We start from the raw sequence: 20,517 nt of genomic DNA on the forward strand, positions 1-20,517 counted from the left end.
CGGGCTGAGCATGCTGGGTCCTGGGGGTACTGGCCAAGGATCAAACTAAAGCACAGATAATCCACATGAAATCACCAGTTTCACAAAGCAAATATGAAGTATGATTTTCCCAAAAGAAGCATCCTCAGTGTAGCCTTACACATGTATTTTCTAACCAGAGTAATTTATTATTGGTTTTAGTATACTCGTGAACAGTACAAATTAACTGATGAGATTATTTATCTCACACACTGGTTTTCATGAGTGATACTGACACACCATAACTCGCATTTTCAATGTCCTTGCTTATACATCGAAGTTATGTCCCTTTATACACTTAACTGCTAAAATATTAGGATGCTTTTTTATCTTTTCCATCAAATGCCACTATTTAATGGCCTCCTCATATTTTATGTAATAAATACATCTAAAAGTTTCCTACTTAGGTGGAAAAAACCCCCCAACAGATCAATTTGAATTCTCCTGAAACTGAATTATTTAAACTTACTGCTTTTTAGCTATTTCAAATCATCTAATCAATAAACACAGACTGAATCCTTACCATGTATACAGAATTATGTTAGGTCTTATGGATAAAAAATAGAAACATTAAATATGGTTCAAAGAGTAGCTGGGGATTCAGGACATAGACAAACAAACCCATGCACCACACATTGACTTTTATGCCTGTTTTAGAAATTCTATTTGGACCACATCCTCTAGTTGCCTTTAAAATCTTGAAAATACAAAAGAATACATGTAACATATCTGTAATCTTGAGGCATGATAATAAAATGAACACCCATGAATCTACTACCTGACTTAAGAACTAGAACACTGCCGACACCGCTGCGTCTACCAGTACACTCCTTCCCTACCCTTCCCTCTGCCTCTCCTCCCTCTAGAGGTATAACTAGTACCCTGAATTTTGCTCATTACAAACTTACTTTTTAAAAAACACTATCATACACATAAGCACACCTAAATAAATATAGTTTACCTCTTTTTAGGACTGAATACAAATGGCATCATACTATATGTAGTTCTATGAATCTTGCCTTTTACACTCAATAGAATGTCTTTTAGATTCACTCATGTTGCTTGTGGCTGTAGCTGTTTAATACACCAGCGTCTGACTGTCCCATTGTATCCATTTTCCTGCTGACAGACATTTAGATGTTTCTAGTTTTGTTTACTTTGTTTTTTTTTTTTCATTAGCTAGCTGCCTTCTTTAGCCTTTTATCACCAAGTACAAAACTCATCAATAAAGAACTAGTTAAGTAAACTGTGGCATATCATATAGTGTAGCTCTTAGAAAAATGAAGAGTTAACTAAATTGTAGTTCTATAAGAGAATATCTCTATTCTTAGAATATATACACTAAAATATTTAGGGGTAATGGGCCATGATAGATGTAACTTACTCTCAATGATTCAGAAATAGAATTGCACAGATAGATAGAGCAATAGACAGTAAGAACAGCACAAATGATAAAACAAATGGGATAAAATGTTAACAGCAGTTGATCTGGGTTAACGATATATGGGTGTCTTTTGCACTATTTTTATTTTTGTAACTTTTCTGTAAATCTAAAATTATTCCAAAATGAAAAGTTTATTTCAAAAAGACACTCTCCAAGATATAAGCAGAAAAGGCAAAGTACAATGGTTATTATTACCAAGACATAATCTCATATTATTTTTATGTTTATACTTTCTACCAAAATCTCTAGAAGAAATCACTCCCCTATCTTACCCTTGTCCCCTCACTCAAGATTAACTTAAAATAGTCAACAAAAGATATTATCACTACGGCAAGTATTTTGTGTAAACAAAAGCCCATAACCAAGACCTTACAATAATATGGTCCAGCTGGGGGAAAATTTTTAAGCAAAGATCAGACTAGTGATAACATTCATTAACAGCGATTATAATTTTTTTTTTTTTGCATCTCATTCTTCCTTTTTTTAAAATATTTTTTTATATTATGTTAGTCACCATACAGTACATCCCTGGTTTTTGACGTGAAGTTCGATGATTCATTAGTTGCATATAACACCCAGTGCACCATGCAATATGTGCCGCCCTCCTTACTACCCATCACCAGCCTATCCCATTCCCCCACCCCCCTCCCCTCTGAAGCCCTCAGTTTGTTTCTCAGAGTCCATAGTCTCTCATGCTTCATTCCCCCTTCTGATTACCCCCCCTTTCTTTATCCCTTTCTTCTCCTACAGATCTTCCTAGTTCCTATGTTCCATAGATGAGAGAAACCATATGATAATTGTCTTTCTCTGCTTGACTTATTTCACTTAGCGATTATAATTTTTTAAAAAAATCCAAGAATGAATGAGCAGTGAGATACTTTAGGCATTCAAGAAAGAATTTTTTTAGGTAACACTTCCCTAAAAAAAAAATCTGAATATTGAATCTACTTCTAAATGTCTAAAAATTAGTATCTGGCAAGCTTCCATTTGTGCCCATCAAGGATTAAATACAACGGAAACCGATTTCCCACCAAAAACAAAGAAGTGGAAAAATCCATGAAATAACAGTTTCAAGCAATGGACAACAGGAAGCATAGGAATATAATGCCTGAAAGAAAAGAAATAAATGGCCCAGTTTAGTGCCTGGAGGCAGTTTCCAAGCTGCAGTGCAGGGAGCCAAGGAGTGAAATGGAGCCCTGTGGTCTTGTCGAGTTGAGGAGACACAGATTGCAGCTCCTGAAAGCTGAGGTGGCTACACTTTGCAGGCAGAGTAACAGCTAGGATGAAATCATACATAGAGAGAACTCTGGAGATCTGCAAAGGGTCCTCTCAAGTCTTTGGCTGAGTACTGATTCATGCTGTGTGAGGAAAAACCTAAGGCCAAGGGGAAAAAAAATCACTGATTCTTTCCCAATGAATCCAAACAATTCCCGGAGCTCATACAAGGCACCAGCTGCAGTGGAAAGGCTGCATAACACTGGGGCACTAGATGGAGTCTTCTGAGGGAACATGCCATAGTAGCAAGGATAAATTAGTCCCAGAATAAAGGCCCTGGACAAGCAATGAAAAACTTAAAAACAAGCTTCTACAGGATCAAATATTACCTAATCTCCATATTACCTAATTATACACCAGAACTAAAATCCAGTATTCAACAACATAAAATTCACAATGTCTGCATCCAATCAAAAATTACTAAGCATGAAAAGCAGGAAAAATCCGACACATAACCAAGATATAAACCAATCAACAGAAACATACCTAGCAACAACAGAGACAATAGAATATAGTAGACAAGAACATTAAAACATCTGTTATAAATATGGTCAATATGCTCAAGGATGTAAAAGAAAACAAATATAATAGAGAAATGGAAAAAAAATAAAATTAAAATGAAACCTCTAAAAATGAAAAGCACAGGATCTAAAATAAGAAACACACTTAACAGCAGATTAGACACTGGAAAAGTAAAAATCAGTGAAACTGAAGACATGATTATAGAAACTGTCCCAAACAAAACACACTGATGAAGATCTAAAAAACAAACAAATAAAAAACCCCAAAGCCTTAGTGAGCTGTGGGCACTATCAAATGGTCTAATTTGTAACTGGTATCCCAGAAAACAAATCAAGGGGAGGACAGAAAAAAATATTTGAAGAAACAATGAATGAAAAACTTCCAAATTTGATGAAAACTATACACCCACAGATCTGAGGTCAATGAACCCCAAGCAGAAGAAACATAAAGAAAACCATGCCAAGGCACATCACAATCCAACTGATGAAAAACAGTGATAAAAAGAAAACTTAAAAGCAGCTGGAGGAAAAAAAGACACATTACACAGAGAATAGAAAAGATAAGACTGACAGAATAGAAAAGATAAGAATCAGAAATCAGGCAGGCCTATATCGGACAAGCCCACAGCTAACAGCATACTCAATGATGAAAAGCTAAAAACTTTTCCTCTAAGATCAGGAACAAGACAAGGATGGCTACTCTCACCACTTTTATTCCAGATAGTATTAGAAATCCTAGCTAGAACAATTAGGCAGGAAAAAGAAATAAAACGCATCAAATCAGAAAGGAAGTAAAACTGTCTCTTTGCAGATGACATATTATCTAAAAACCCTAAAGACTCCACCAAAAAACTATTAGAACTAGTAAAGAAATTCAGTAAATTGCAGAATATAAAATCAATACATGAGGGGCGCCTGGGTGGCACAGCGGTTGAGCGTCTGCCTTCGGCTCAGGGCGTGATCCCGCCGTTGTGGGATCGAGCCCCACATCAGGCTCCTCTGCTATGAGCCTGCTTCTTCCTCTCCCACTCGCCCTGCTTGTGTTCTCTCTCTCACTGCCTATCTCTATCTCTGTCAAATAAATAAATAAAATCTTTAAAAAAAAAAAATCAATACATGAAAATCAGTTGGGTTTCTATACACTAACAAGAAAACGGTATCAGAAAGAGAAATTAAGAAAACAATCCCATTTACAATGGCATCAAAAAGAATAAGGGGCACCTGGGTGGCTCAGTTAGTTAAGTGTCTGTCTTCAGCTCAGATCGTGATCCTAGGGTCCTGCTCCGCGGGGAACCTCTTTCTCCCTCTCTTTCTTACTTGTGCTCTCTCTCTCAAAAAAATTAATAAAATCTTAAAAAAAAAAAAAGAATAAAATACCTAGGAATAAATTTAACCAAGGAGGTAAAAGGCCTGTAACTGAAAACTATAAGACACTGATGAAAGAAATTGAAGACACAGGTAAATGGAAAGATATTCTGTGCATGTGGATCAGAAGGATTACCAGTGTTAAAATGTCCATATTACCCAAAGCAATCTACAGATTCAATGCAATTCCTATCAAAATTTCAATAGCATTTCTTCACAGAAATAGAAAAAAAATCCCTAACATTTGTGTGGACTCACACAAGACCCCAAATAGGCAAAACAATCTTGAGAAAAAAGAACAAAGCTGAGGGCATCACACTTTGATTTCAAGCTATGTAACAAAGCTATAGTAATCAAAACAGTATGGTATCGGCATAAAAACAGACACATAGATCAAAGGAACAGAATAAAGAGCCCAGCAATAAACCCATGCATATGTGGTGAATTAATTTACAACAAAGAAGCCAAGACTATACATGGGAAAGGATAGCGTCTTCAATAAATGGTGCTGGGAAAACTGGATAGCCACAGGCAAAAAGTATGAAATTGGACCACTATTTAACACACACACAAAAATCAACTCAAAATGGATTAAGGACTTAAATGTATGACCTGAAACCCTAAAACTCCTAGAAGAAAACATAGGGGGTATGCTCTTTGACATCAGTCTTGGCACTGAGTTTTTGGATTTGACACCAAAAGTAAAGACAAGAGCAAAAATAAACAAGAAGGGGGCGCCTGGGTGGCACAGCGGTTAAGCGTCTGCCTTCGGCTCAGGGCGTGATCCCGGCGTTACGGGATCGAGCCCCACATCAGGCTCCTCTGCTGTGAGCCTGCTTCTTCCTCTCCCACTCCCCCTGCTTGTGTTCCCTCTCTCGCTGGCTGTCTCTATCTCTGTCAAATAAATAAATAAACTCTTTAAAAAAAATAAAAATAAAAAAAAAAAATAAACAAGAAGGATTACATCAAATGAAGAAGTTTCTTTTTTTTTCCATGAGATTCCTTTTTTATTTTTTTTATAATATTTTTTTATTATATTATGTTAGTCACCATACAGTACATCCCTAGTTTTTGATGTAAAGTTCCATGATTCATTACTTGCGTATAACTAAGAAGTTTCTGCACAGCAAAGATAGGCATCAACAAAATGAAAAGGCAACCCATGGAATGGGAAAAAATATTTGCAAATCCTGTATCTGATATATCCAAAAAACATAAAGAATTCATACACCCTTCATACCATAAATAATCCAATTTAAAAAGTAGCAGAGGAGCTAAACAGACATTTTTCCAAAGAAGACATACAAAGAAGACATACCAATGAATACCAGGTACATGAATAGGTATTCAATATCACTAATCATCAGGGAAATACAAATCAAAACATCGCCTCACACCTGTTAGAATGGTTACCAACAAAAAAACAAGATAACAAGTGTTGGTGAGATTGTGCAGGAAAAGGGAACCCTTGTGCACTGTTAGTGGGAATGTAATTTGGTGCAGCCATTATGAAAAACAGTATGGAGATTCCTCAAAAAATTAAAAATATAATTACCATATGATCCATCAATCCCATTTCTTGGTATACATCTAAAGGAAACAAAAACAGGATCTCAAAAAAATACCGCACTTTCAAGTTCATTGCAGCATTATTCACAATAGCCAAGATATGGAAATAACCTAAGTGTCCACCCACAGATAAATGGATAGAGAAGGTATGAGATACACACACACACACACACACACACACACACACAATGTAACATTATTCAGCCCCAAGAAAGAAGGAAATCTTGCCATTTGTGACAACATGGATGGTTTGAGAGCATTAAGCTAAGATGGATAATCAGAGAAAAGACAACTACTTCATGGTATCACTTATACGGCAAATCTTAAAAAACCAAAAACAACAACCAAAAAAACACCCCATCGAACTTATAGAAACAGTGAGTAGAAAAGTGGTTGCCAGGGGTTGGGGGTAGGGGGAACAGGGAGAGGTCGGTAAAAGGGTACAAACTTTCTGCTATAAGATGAGTAAGGTCTGAGGATCCAATGTAAAACATGGTGATTATAGTTGATAACACTATATTCTATCATTGAAATTTGCTAGGAAGGTAGAATTTAAATGACTTCATACACACACAAAAAGACAACTGTGTGAGGTGATGGATGTGTTAGTTAACTCATGGGGGAATCCCTTCACGAGCTACACACAGAGCAAATCACCATGACATACACTTCAAATATCTTACTGTTTTGTCCACTGTACTTCAATAAAGCTGGGGGGAAAAAGAAAGAAAGAAACCAGGCAGGCCTGTTGAAAATGAAACTTCTTTGAAGTGCTGAAAGAAATTAAGTATAAACCCAGAATTCTGTACTAGTGAAAACGTCTTTTCAAAAATGAGGGCAAGGGGTGCCTGGGTGGCTCAGTAGGTTAAGCATCTGCCTCTGGGTCAGGTCGTGATCTCGAGGTCCTGGAATCGAGCCCCATGTCCAGCTCCCTGCTCAGCGGGGAGTCTGCTTCTCCCTCTCCCTCTGCCCCTCACCCCTGCTCATGTGCACGCTCTCACTCACTCAAATAAATAAAAAAATCTTAAAAAAAAATGAGGGCAAATAAAGACTTTTTTAGACAAAGAAATGCCAAAAAAGAATTCACTGCCAACAGATCTGTACTTGAAGAAATGTTAAATAACTTTTTTAGACAAGAAGAGTGTCAGAAACAGCAAATATGTAGGTAAATATAAAATCATTTTACCCATTCTAATTTCTTAAGAAGATACATGAATTTTTAAAGCAAAAATAATCCAATGCATTGTGAAAATTATAACCAATAAAAGTAAAATGTTTGAGGGGCACATGGGTGGCTCAGTTGGTTAAGTGTCCAACTCCTGATTTTTGCTCAGGTCATGGTCTCAGGGTTGTGAGACTGAGCCCGGCGTCGGCACCACGCTGAGTGGGGAGTCTGCTTGGGATTCTCCCTCTCTCCTTTTCCCTCTGCCCCTTCACCCTCAAGCTCTCTCTCTTTCTCTCTCAAATAAAAAATAAACCTTAAAACAAAAATAAATAAATAAAATGTCTGACACTAGAAGATGGGAGCAGGGAAATGAAAGTATATTGTTGAAAGGGTCCTACTAATTATACATGTACTCGTTTACTAGTACTTGAGGTAGACTGTGATAAGTTAAAGACGAATGTTATAAACTCCAGAGCAATCTCACACACACAAAAATCCAGAGGTATAGTCAATACATCGATAATGGAGATAAAATAGAATCATTAAAAAAAAAGTCAATTCAAAAGAAGGTAGGAAAAGAAGAAAAATAGAATAAAGACTAGATGGAAGAAATAACAGCAGGATGGTAGATTTAAACCCAATCATATTTGTGTTTAATTAAATGTCAGTTGTCAGACATACAATTCTAAGGCAGAGAATATCAGACTGCATAAATAAAAAAAATCAAGACAATTACAAACTGTCTACCAGGAAGCCACTTTAAATATAAAGACACGGATAAGTTAAAAATAAAAGATTTCCAAAAGGTTGATCAGGCAAACATTTTTTTTTAATTAACACTGAACAAGATAGATATGAAAACAAATATTATTGGGGGGAAGAAGAGGACATTACATAGTGAGAAGAGTCAGTTCATCAAGAAGACAAAATATCCTAATTATTATGCACCTGAGCTCCAAAATACTTGAAGCAAAAACTGACAGAACATGAAAGAAAAAGTTGTAATCCTAGGATATTGGCAATCTCAACACACCTCTCTCGGTAACTGATAGGATGAGTAAAAATTAGTATTTGAACAGTTTCAGAGCAAAAGCAAAACATGCAAGTAAATATAAAATAACTGATTTTGACTCTTAATTTACAAAATTTAAGTCTCAAATTACAAAAATTTCAGAGGGGCAGAGAACAGTCTAGATTTGATACCATAGTGAGAACATAGTATTTCAGGCTGAAACCCTGAATCACGACCAGAAATAAATGTGGCTATAATTGCAGGCACCCTTCCCACAATGCCTATAGGAGGGTGAAGCCAATCTCAGCTAAAGGCTTGAGCGAGGCTTCCGGGAAACATAAGCCACACTGGCTATGGGCGCAGCAGTCTCTTGGTTCTGCGCATTATATGTCACTCTTGCAGTCATTTCAACATTTGGGAATAATGGGATCTATGACTATCTGAAAGGACAAGGTAAATATTTTTTAAAATAATTATTTTTATAGAGTGAAATTTGAGTGTCTATTTGAGTATAAAGTGAAACCAAATTTCTTAATTCAAAAGGAAATTACTGGTTAGCTACCACTCCCAAGCACATAAACTCAGCCCAGGAAGCAATATCCTTTCCAAGAAGCTGAATTTACGGTAACCAAAATTATAAAACACTGTAATGAAAAGCAAGAGTCATATCCATGAACGTCCTGGCACCTCCTTGTAGCAAACTCAGAAATGGGCATATTCAAAGGTTTTTCGTTTTGTTTATAACAGAGCTTTAAAATGAAAACTTTACACCCCAATGTTCATAGCAGCCATTGCCCAGAATAGCTAAATTGTGGAAGGAGCCGAGATGCCCTTCAACAGATGACTGGATTAAGAAGATGTGGTCCGGGGCGCCTGGGTGGCACAGCGGTTAAGAGTCTGCCTTCAGCTCAGGGCGTGATCCTGGCGTTATGGGATCGAGCCCCACATCAGGCTCCTCCGCTATGAGCCTGCTTCTTCCTCTCCCACTCCCCCTGCTTGTGTTCCCTCTCTCACTGGCCGTCTCTATCTCTGTCGAATAAATAAANCGAATAAATAAATAAAATCTTAAAAAAAAAAAAAAAGATGTGGTCCATATATACAATGGGATATTACTCAGCCATCAGAAAGAACGATTACACAACACTTGCAGCAACATGGATGAGACTGGAGGAGATTATGCTAAGTGAAATAAGTCAAACAGAGAAAGACAATTATCATATGGTTTCACTCATTTATGGAACATAAGAAATAGGAAGATCAGTAGGAGAAGGAAAGGAAGAATGAAGGGGGGGTAAACAGAAGGGGGAATGAACCATGAAAGACTGTGGACTCTGGGAAACAAACTGAGGGCTTCAGAGGGGAGCGGGGTGGGGGATTGGGATAGGCTGGTGATGGGTATTAAGGAGGCCACGTATTGCATGGTGCACTGGGTTATACGCAAATAACGAATCATGGAACACTGCATCAAAAACTGGGGATGTACTGTATGGTGACTAATATAACAAAATAAAAATTATTAAAAAATAAAAAAATAAAATGAAAATTTTAATTTCCAAAAATGATACTTTTTTTTCCTCTGAGTAGCTTGAGGATAACTCTTAATCTTTTCCTTAGAGGAAAAGCTTTTCCATCCTGGGACCTAGAAGGAATGTCCATTTCAATGCCTATGACATACCTGCATTTTGAAGATATTATCTCAAATAATCCTCACGAAAACCCTAACGAAGTAGAGGTTTGCCTAGTCCCAAATCACTTTTTTTCCTTAGGCCTGTCTCCTTGCTGAAAAAACTAAGAAATGTAGACTGATGTCTAAATTTCCTTCCAGCTTTAATTTCATAATTCCATATAAAAGATTCTGGTTTTTATTCCTGAGAGTTGAATACAAGTAAGTAATTTTAGGACCAGCACAAAGTACAAATAACCCAAACTAAGCAAAAATGATCAATATAACTTGAGTGGTAAATGGTTCTGAGAAATCAGGCTAAAGCCCAGTCAGTTAGAATGTAAGATAAAGACTGGACTGGAGGCTAAGGGAGAGGAGAAGGAAGGGGGGAAGGGAGGGGAGGGAAAGAAGGGCAGGGGGAGAGTGAAAGAGGGAAAGAGAGGAAAGAGAGAGAATTTTTTGTTAGCCAAGACCACACTGGAGAGATTTAAGCAAAAACGATTAACTGAGTTCCACTGGTCCCTCTAGAAACACTGAACTGTAAAGATATACACCAAGAATTACTGAACTAAGTGTCTAGCCATGAACAATTTTTTAGCAGCTAAATTTGAAATTACTAATTAGTGAATTATACAGATTTTCAATTATTTAAAAAAAAAACCTTCTATGTGACAGTTTTAGGGTAGCATCAGTATTGTCTGAGGCATGCCCAGGAAATCCAGATGCGTCTCACGGAGCACGGGATGCTATTTAAAAAGATGAAAAACTAATCAACCTTGAATTCAGGCTAGTTCTGAAAGTAAAAACTTGTGCTTTTCTTTTCCTAGAAGCAAACAGGGCTCCTGAGGTGGTAGGGGCACCTCGTACTTTGTAAATACCTCCCTGACTTTACTATTCCGCCACATCTCTGAAAAATTAGTTGGGGTCTGGAGAGCTGACTGGAAAAACAGGATGTCTCCTCTGTGCCCCTAGCCCTTTAAATAAATTATCGCAACCCTCCAGTTACGGAGTGAATAAGTCATTGGAATAAGACGTACAGCATAGGTATTATAGTCAGTGATCCTGTAATATGGTGACAGATGGCAGCTACACTCGTAGTGAGCATAGTGAAAACACACAAACATGCTGAATCACTCTGCTGTACACCTGAAACTAATGTAACACTGTATGTCAACTGTACTCATATTTAAAATTTTAAAAATAAAAATTAAAAATTAATTACCACAACCCTGGCCAAGCTAAGAAAATTTTCATAAAGACCCATCTTTCAGGAAGACTATTCAGGCTACCTAACCTGTGCTTCATGCCAGGACACATGTACCCACACTGTCACTTCTAGCCTAGACCATCCTCCAGCTGGATCCTCTAACCCCTGCCTTCCTGTTCTGGTTGCCATGTCTACCACAGGGCTACCTCTTGGTTTTGGAAACCAGTCAGGAGCCCAATGAGGGGCTCAAACTCACGACCCTGAGATCAAGAGCTAAGCTAAGATCAAGAGTTGGACGCTTAGCTGATGGAGCCACTCAGGCGCACCCCAGTCCAGAGCTTCTTTCTTGCCTCGATAACCTACTTACACTTCCTGCCGCTGCTCTCCCTGCCCCACCCCTCACCCTACCCTCACTGCTTCGTATGGTCCCACTTTTTTTGTCTCCCTCTAAACTAAGGCTGCCTTGGCCATGCTGGACTATGTTCAGAGTGAGGGTACCAGGCAAGTTACCTAATCTGTGTCTCAGTTTCCTCATCTGTAGAATAAGCGTAATAATAATAATAATAATAATAATAATAATATGTACTTCATAGGGTTGATACGAATAATAAAAGAGTTTATAAAATATGTAAAACAGGGCTTGGTACAGAATAAGAACTACCACTATTACTATTTCTTCTTTGTTTTTTCTAGGTTAAGTGGTAGCTACAGCCATACCTGCCTTCCCTGTGCTGCCTGTGGACAAGCGCCACCGCAAGGGCACGTGGAGCTGTCCCATCATCTCTCCTGGCTGTGAGATAAATGGTGACAACGTGGAAGCAGCCCTGGGGACCCGCCTCCAAACTTGCTTCCTCTCTCTGAATCCATAGGAACTGCTCCTGCATAAGATGTTCTGAAAGTAGAGCCATTTCTGCTTTAAAACTCTAATGTTACCTACAAATCATTCGTAATGGCCAATACTCTAAATTCAATGCAGATGTAAAAGGTTATGGAATGTTGAGAGCTTGTTTATCTGCATTTCCAATCATGCATCACTTCTGGCTCAATGCTTAAAAAATAGTACTTTATATAATTATATTTTCACAGCACCTACGTTAAGTGTTTAGAAGAACTAGTGTAAAAAGGAGGGCAGAGCGGCAGGCAAACAGAGCCAAATATGATACAACGAGTAAAAGGCTACAAGTACTTCAGTTCCAAGTCTGGGACCACCGACCGTATGGCCTTGGCGTTCATTCTGTCTTCCCGAGTTGTCTGCTTATATGTACAACTAGGATGACAGTGAACCACACTTAGGCAGGGGTTTCGTAAGGATCACAAACATCTCTTGAATTAAACCATGAACAGCGTAAGGCTGTGAAGATTAGAAGGACCTATAAAAATAATTCCTTAAGTGGACAAACAGGATATTATTTAATGTTAATATTTAGTATACTGAAAACCTGATGAAGAACAAAGAGAAGATAATATTTGAGCACTACACATAGTGATAAAGACTTGTAATTAAAGGACAGAGGCTCTTCCATTGGAGACATCTGAAAACAGATCTAGAAAAAGACCAAGAAGCAAAGGACTTAAAATAGCAACTCTTGAAACAACAGAATAACTTTCTTCTCTTTTCTCAAAAGCAATATAATATGCAAATAACAAAACACATTTTTTAAAAATTTGAAATCACCTAAACGTCTCTATAGAAAACTTCTAAAATTTAGTCTCAACCTAATACCTATTAACAGTGCACACACCTCACACCATACCTGTATGTTCAGGACAATCTAAAGGATTAGAAGAGACCACATGAGGAAAGTAAAAAATAATCCCACTCCTCATTAAATTATGACTAATGTTCTACACACGAGCTGAACAAAAACTAGATGCCATTTTTTAAAACTCCCAACACCAAATAATAAGAATACAAATCACCATACTATTTTTGCGTCTTATTAGTGATTACAGAGTAAAAAAGAAAGTAACTTGCCTCTATAGCAAAGATTCCTTTGTCACGCCCATATAATTTCATCTCTTCTGGAAAATGCTGAAAAGCATTTATGTAAGGAATATGGCCCTCTTCAACAAATCTGTATTTTCAAAAAGAAAGTGCCAATAAGAGATATGTACTGATTTAGCAAAACGGGACAAAAGAGCTGAAGATGTTGTGTTTCAAGACCAGGTTAGAAGCAGTTGAGCATGCTGCCATCTCCCACATGTTTTTAAGAGGATAAATCTGAAAAGATGAGTTATTCTCTGTACTCATGTGTGGAGAAAACATTTAGCCAATTATCTAATGATATCTTAAGTTTCTAACTAACTAGATGAAATATTCCTATGAAGTACGATTCTCACTTGTCAATTCACCACCGGGCTTGCAGACACGGCACCCTTCTATCCCTAGCTCCCCTCACATGATGCGCATCTACTCTTCTAAATCACTCTCTTGAAGAGATCTTCCTGGGTCCATTTTCCTTGTTAGAATACCTCCCTTGTCTACCCGCCTGTCTTCAGTCCCTATGATAGTGCCCAGTAGATGCTTGCCCCTAGAGATAATTCAGGGAAGGGACCCTGCCCGTTTGCTTACCATTCCATCCCAACGTCCAGCACACAGCAGCTGATCAAATATTTTGAGTAAATTATTGAGTTTGGAGAAAATAGCACATATATATAAACACATACACATACATATTTATTTACAATTCATTCATTAAGTCAACAGACATTTATTGAGTACTAAAACCCAGCACTATTTCAGGCTGTGGGCATATAGCAATGAACAAAATAGGAAAATATTCTTGTTCCCAAGAGTTTTACGTTCTCATGAAAAGAGATGACAAACAAAACAAATGAATGAAATCTGTAGTATGCTAAGTAGGTAAAGATGGTAAGGAGAAAAATAAAGTAGGGAAGAACACGGAATGAGGAATGGGGGTATTACAACCTAGGCCATATATACATGTCTATTAGATTTTTTTTTTAAAGAGTTTATTTATTTGACAGAGAGCACGAGCAGGGAGGAGGAGCAGAGGGAGAGGGAGAAGAAGGCTCCTTGCTGAGCAGAAAGTCTGACATGGGGCTCAATCCTAGGACCCCGGGATCACCACTTGAGCTGAAGGCAAGTAACCAACTAAGCCACCCAGGCACCCCTATCTATTAGATTTTTAAAATATGAAAATGGTTAAAGAAAATAAGATAAAGACAAGAATAAGTTAGTTTACAAATGTATTGCATTAAAATCTTTGTTGTTATAGCTAAACTGACACCTAGCTTTCAGCTTTCTGTGTGTGAATGAACAATATTGTTCAACTTTAATTTCAAATTAAAAATGTGATTTAATTTTTTAAGCTACTGAAAGTTGAGAATTAAAGTAAATATTATGTGTTTTATGAAGTTTAACGATAAAGCAGGCTTCTTTAGAATAGCGCTAGAGGGAAAACCGTCCTCATTAGGTTTTCATTCATTTCTTTCATTTACATAAAAGTATGTGTGCATAGTAATCAGTATTCATATTATTTTAGAACTACATTCTTGGTTTAATATTGTTTCATATACAGGATGTATTGCATGCTTACCATTTTATAATTACGTAGTATTCCATGGTGTTAATATATTCATAATCTAAGTAGTCATCGCCCCCATGTGAAATACACATATGCCAGCCCTGTGTGAGGGTTAGTTCAGAGTCAATAAAACATGAAAAGCCCCCACCATGGCTCTAGCAGGACAGGCAGACAGCCTATGGATGCATCGGTAAAGACAGTGCCACAGTGCCCCACAGAGTAACGTAGGAGCAGAGGAAGGAATGAGAAACCGGACCAGGGAAGCAGAGACATCTACACAGAGAAGGTCTTGGCCATCTGGGGTTTTAACAATTTTCACCATTTATAATAGTGCTGCTCGTAATTTCTTTTCAAGTTTGGTGGGTTTTTAAAAAAATTTCCTCTTAGAAAAATATATATTTTTCCAAAAAATAGCTACTGAATCAAAGCTCTGAATAACTGATCTCATTTTGTTAAGCATTATCAGATGAGTCTCTGAATCAATCCAGAGAAGTTGACAGAGGAATTGCCATAGATTAAGAGCATCCCATATGCCCCCCCTGGCCATGTCCCCTGAAAACATAGTCTCTATTTATAATTTTGTTATATTTTTCAAAAGTTTCAATCTGTGATTGATTGGAAATTTGATTGAAAATGGTTCTTCATCACAGATAATTTAAGAAGCACTGCACTGGAGTTAGGTCATGTCTACCTGCAAAACATACCCAGAGCCCATTCACCTTGCTCCATTTCAACTGCCACCAACCTACTCCAAATCACTATCTCTTGCCGGAAATATAGAAGACTACTAGGTCTCTCTGCTTTCACCCTTGCCTCCCTAGAATCCATTTCCTCATAGCTGCCTGAATGGTCAGAGAATGTCCCCCTGCTAAAATCTTCTAGGGCCTTACTATCACGCTCAAAAGCCAAATTCCTAATGCGTATGGGGTTTCCTCCTGGAGTGATGATGACGCTCCGGAAGTAGAGGTGATGGTTGTACAACGCTGTAAATATCCTGAAAAACCACTGAATTGCACATTTAAAAGGCTGAATTTTACTGTATATGAATTATACCTCAATTAAAAAAAAATCCAAACTCCTAGCCTGGCTCACAAAGACCTGTACCTGGCCCCCACTTATTATTTCTCTGTCCTCACCCTCCTACTGCTCCTTCAAATTCTTACTCCTGTCGCAAGAGCCTCCTCTGCTCCTTGATCACACAGACCCTGCTCTTGCTTGAGGGCTCGGCACTAGCAACCTCCCTCTACTTGGAGCGCTAGTACTGCTGACACTCACCTGCTGGCTCTACTTCCATTCAAAGTGCTTCTCAGTGAGGCCTTCCCTAATGACCAGTCTAAAGTAGCCATCATCTGATTTCAATCTTCTGCACAACACTTCACTGTTTAATCATTATTTATTTAAATGCTTGTCTGGTTCCTCCTTTAGTCCTGAACTTCATGAGAGCAGGAACTTGTTCTCTACAGTTCACAACTGTGACTCAAGGGTCTAGACTCTAGAACAATACCTGCATCTAGTCGGTATTCAATAAATATTTGTGGAATGAATACACGTTGACTATTTTTATTTATTATTGTTATCACTAGGTAGGCAGGGTTCTTTATTTTTATTTTTTTAAAGATTTATTTATTTGAGGGGCATCTGGGTGGCTCAGTTGGTTAAGCATCTGCCTTCAGCTCAGGTCATGATCCTGGGATCAAGCCCCACATGGGACTCCCTGCTCAGCAGGGAGTCTGCTTCTCCCTCTCCCCCTGCTTGTGCTCTCTTTCAAATAAATAAAATCTTTTAAAAAATATTTATTTGAGAGAAAGAGAGACTGATTGAGCGGAGGAAGGGCAGAGGGAGAGACAGAATCCCAAGCAGACTCAGCCTGACATGGGGCTTCATCCCACGACCCTGAGATCATGATGTGAACTGAAATTAAGAGCCGATGCTCAACCAACTGAGCCACCTAGGTGCCCAAACAGGGTCAATTAAAGGCTACTTTAAGAATTATGAATCTATCCTAAGGACTATGGATGTTGCTAAAGGACTTAAACTGGGGAATGACATGCGGGATGAGTATAAAATATAGCGGTATTGGGGCCAGACTAATAATGTATTTCCTTCACATCAATGTTTTTTAAATACTTTTTCCCAGTTTGGCAGTAGTTCTCAAACATTAGCATCCTTAAGAATCCCCTGGATGGCTTATTAAAAGAGAGTTACCAGGCCCTACCTCCAGAGTTTCTGATTCAGGTTAGAATGGGTTAGAATCTGTTTAGAATTTACATACTCTTAAGTTCCTAGGTGATGCTGATCCTGCTGGTCAGGGAACCACACTTTGAGAACTTGTGACTTAGAGTTCCTTTTCTGAGAAAAACAGAGAAAGAAGATCAGTGGTAACAGTCCCCTTTCCTGTTGCTCCAAGCACTTAGGCTCGGTTCCCAAATTTGTATGTCCCACAGAACAAAATGAAAGCCCTCCAGCTAATTAGATCCAATCTCCTTGAAGGCACTTCAGAATTCTCCTTTAAGGGAGGGGAGGAAAGAGGGAGGAGGGGAAATGGAGAGGGACAGGGAAAGAGACAAATGTGTAGGATCATACCCCCATCCTTCCAACCACATCTAATAGTCTCCCTAAGAAGAATTACGGGTGAATATTATTTTCTCCATCTTGTTAGGTTTCTAGGAGTCTCGTTACTCCGTTATAGATTGCCCTGGGGTAGTTGGACAGCCCCTCTACCCAGCTCTAGTGACACTGTTGTTTCTGTAAGACCCCTGGGCTCTGGAAGGGAAAATGGCTAGAAGAGGCACAAGACTATAGGCACAGGGCCCACTTGGGAGGTTGCTAAGTAATCCAGGTGAAGGTACGAAGGGAATGGGGAGAAAAATGGTTTCAAGGGTTGTTTTGGAAGTATAGCCAACAGGACGTAATGACTGACTGTAGCTCTGGAGAGAGGAAAGAGTCAAGGATGAATCTTAAGTTTCTGGATAGGAAGAAACAGAGTGTGCGATATTTACAAGGAGAAAGAGAAGGAGGAGGAGCTGGATTGAGGAGAAAGATGATGAAAGATGAACTTCTTTTCGTCATGCTGATTTTCAGATACCATAAAGAAACCCAAGTCGTGTCCAACAGGCAGTTGTATGTGTGAATATATGAGTCTGACCCTCACTAGACAAGTCTGGGCTGCAGATATAAATTTGGGTGCCGTCACCATCATATAGATGGTAATTAAAGCCTTGGGAGAAGATGAGATCACCCAATGAAGGCATATAGAGCAAGGTGAGGTTTTTAACTTAACAGTAAAATTCATTGAATCATGGACTATCTGCGCACAGAATTAATTGCCTCTGAGAAAAGCCTTGTTATTTGGTTGATGTGGCCAAATTCAAAGGCACTACCATCATTTACTGGAGGCATTTTATTTAATCAAAGGGCCTAGTACTGATGATGATGATGACGATGAAGAAAACAAAACAATAATAACTAGCGTTCTTATTATGTGCTAGGCACTGTCCTGAGTGCTTTTCATGCAGTAGTAATTACTGGAAGTAGTTACAACTCTGTGAAGTAGATGTTATCAGCTCCATTTCACCAAGGATGAAACAGAGGCAAAGAGAAATTAAATAATTTACTCAAGGTCACATATAAGTGGCACAGCTAGGATTCAAACCTAGGAGTCTGGTTCCAAACCTGTGCTCTTAAAATCACTCTACACACTGATTAAACCCAAACATTATTATTTAGAATACATATAAAACAAGAGAAATATGAACACACTAATGATTTTGGCACATCTATTTAATGAGAAAGTCTTACACACAATGCCCTAATTAACTCATTAACTATAAGACATTGTAAATTACCTGAAAAACGTAAATACTAACCACCCACTAACAGGTTTTTCTAATAGTTTTGTCTTAAGTTTACCTTATAAACACAGAGAACCTATATTCTAGCTCTTACTGACACCAATGTAAGCTGCTGCGGAGCTACCAACAATCATTTGCCAATATGAAGGTCATCTGTACATCTTCTCTCTTAAAAATGCAAAATTCTTAATACAACCACTGAGGTACTTAAGTGTCATTTTTCATCTTTAGAACATTAGATAATTAATTTTCCAACACCCTGTGTAAGGTAAATACCATTATTTCACTATATGAAAAAGGAAACCAGGGAGATGAGTTACCAGCCAGAAGATTTCATTTCAGAACTAGAACTCAGGCTACCCCATCTTTCCTGTCTCTCCTTCAATTTAAGCCTCCCTGTAAAATTCAAGATATCCAAAGGTTGTCCCCTAGTTCATTCACACAGATAATCAGCAAAGACATCATTATACGACAGGTCAAGCTTACCTCAAAAGATCTGAAAGAGTAATTGTCTCTCTCTGCCATAGTAATGACAGATAGCAGAAAGCAAGCGTCCTTGGCATCGTCATCTTCACGATTCCCTTCTCCTTTCGTAGCGAATATTCGACTCCATCGAGAGATCCAGAACAGATGGAAGCTGTTTCTTAGGGGATAAATGGAGATTTTTTTTTTTAAGTGGAAGTAACTACTTGGACAACTAAAGAAGAAAAACAACAACAAAAAAATCCAAAGAAGCATTTTCAATACCTTAAAATCGAGTTATAACTAACTGATACAATCTTTACAAAGAACAAATTGGCAATAAAAAGCAATGATGGCTTAGAGGAAATTGACCACAAAGGTAATTTTTGGTTCTTTATGGGAGTGGGATGGGCTGAGATTCTAAAGAGGGATGTGATCTGCTTGAAATTTTTATAGTGAATAGAAACAATTTTTCAAATAAATACAAGAATAAACAATTACAAAGCAAAGCAAAATGTATGAACTGCTTTGATGCAGGCCCCAACCCACATGTCCCTTTAAGGGTCTGAGAGGCTCTCCAAAACCCTAGCGAGGGCAGCACCTCCTCCCACTCCCATCCTCCAGGCACCCTAACCATAGGATATTACTTGTCCTTGTTCATTCATTCAACATTCATTTATCTCATTTTTGTGCCACCGTTCTAGGTCTGGGGAAATGACAGGGAACAGTGTCTCACACCCCTTGGAACTTACATGCTAGTAAAGGGAGACAGTCACTAAACAGGAAAAAAATTACAACTGACAGACTGTAGCAAATGCTACACAGAAAAATAGCAATGTAGGGGCATATGAAGTGATGGAAAGAGAAAAGACAGGTGCTACTTTATATGGGTGGTCAGTGAAGCCTCTTGGGGAAGATAGCATCTGAGCAGAGACCTGAATGAATTCAGAGTAAGTCTTGAGAATCTCAGGAAGAACCCCAAGTTCATCACAAGGAGTGAACTTAAAGGAAAAGCAAGGAAGCGGGGTTGGGGGGGAGGGGCGTGCCTGGTTGGCTCATTCAGTTGAGTGTCTGACTCTTGGTTTCAGCTCAGGTCATGGTCTTATGGGCGTGGACTCCAGCCTGCATCGGGCTACAAGCTCAGTGTGGAGTTTGTTTGAGATTCTGTCTCCCTCTGCTCCTGCCCCTGCTCACACTCTCTCTCTAAATAAAATCTTAGGGGCGCCTGGGTGGCTCAGTCGTTGAGTGTCTGCCTTCGGCTCAGGGCGTGATCCCAGGGTCCTGGGATCGAGCCCCACATTGAGCTCCTCCGCTGGAAGCCTGCTTCTTCCTCTCCCACTCCCCCTGCTTGTGTTCCCTCTCTCGCTGGCTCTCTCTCTGTCCAAAAAAATAAATAAAATCTTTTAAAAAATAAATA

General features: G+C 38.6%; 1 protein-coding gene across 3 annotated transcripts in view; it reads right to left on the minus strand.

The window, feature by feature from the left end:
- Positions 1-20,517, minus strand: part of TAF1B (TATA-box binding protein associated factor, RNA polymerase I subunit B) — a 71,669-nt gene that overhangs the window by 25,840 nt on the left and 25,312 nt on the right. Inside the window, exons 7-8 of one of the 3 annotated variants that reach the window (XM_002921510.4) lie at positions 19,125-19,281; positions 13,215-13,314 (exon numbers count right to left, since the gene is read on the minus strand). In XM_002921510.4, coding sequence (XP_002921556.1) covers positions 13,215-13,314; positions 19,125-19,281 — 257 coding nt within the window. Of the gene's footprint in view, positions 1-6,178; positions 6,281-13,214; positions 13,315-19,124; positions 19,282-20,517 lie in introns of those variants that run through there. The other 2 variants (XM_034659922.1, XM_034659923.1) reach the window with 2 other exon arrangements.

Source organism: Ailuropoda melanoleuca, chromosome 4, assembly GCF_002007445.2.
Source record: "Ailuropoda melanoleuca isolate Jingjing chromosome 4, ASM200744v2, whole genome shotgun sequence".
Lineage (NCBI taxonomy): Eukaryota > Metazoa > Chordata > Mammalia > Carnivora > Ursidae > Ailuropoda > Ailuropoda melanoleuca.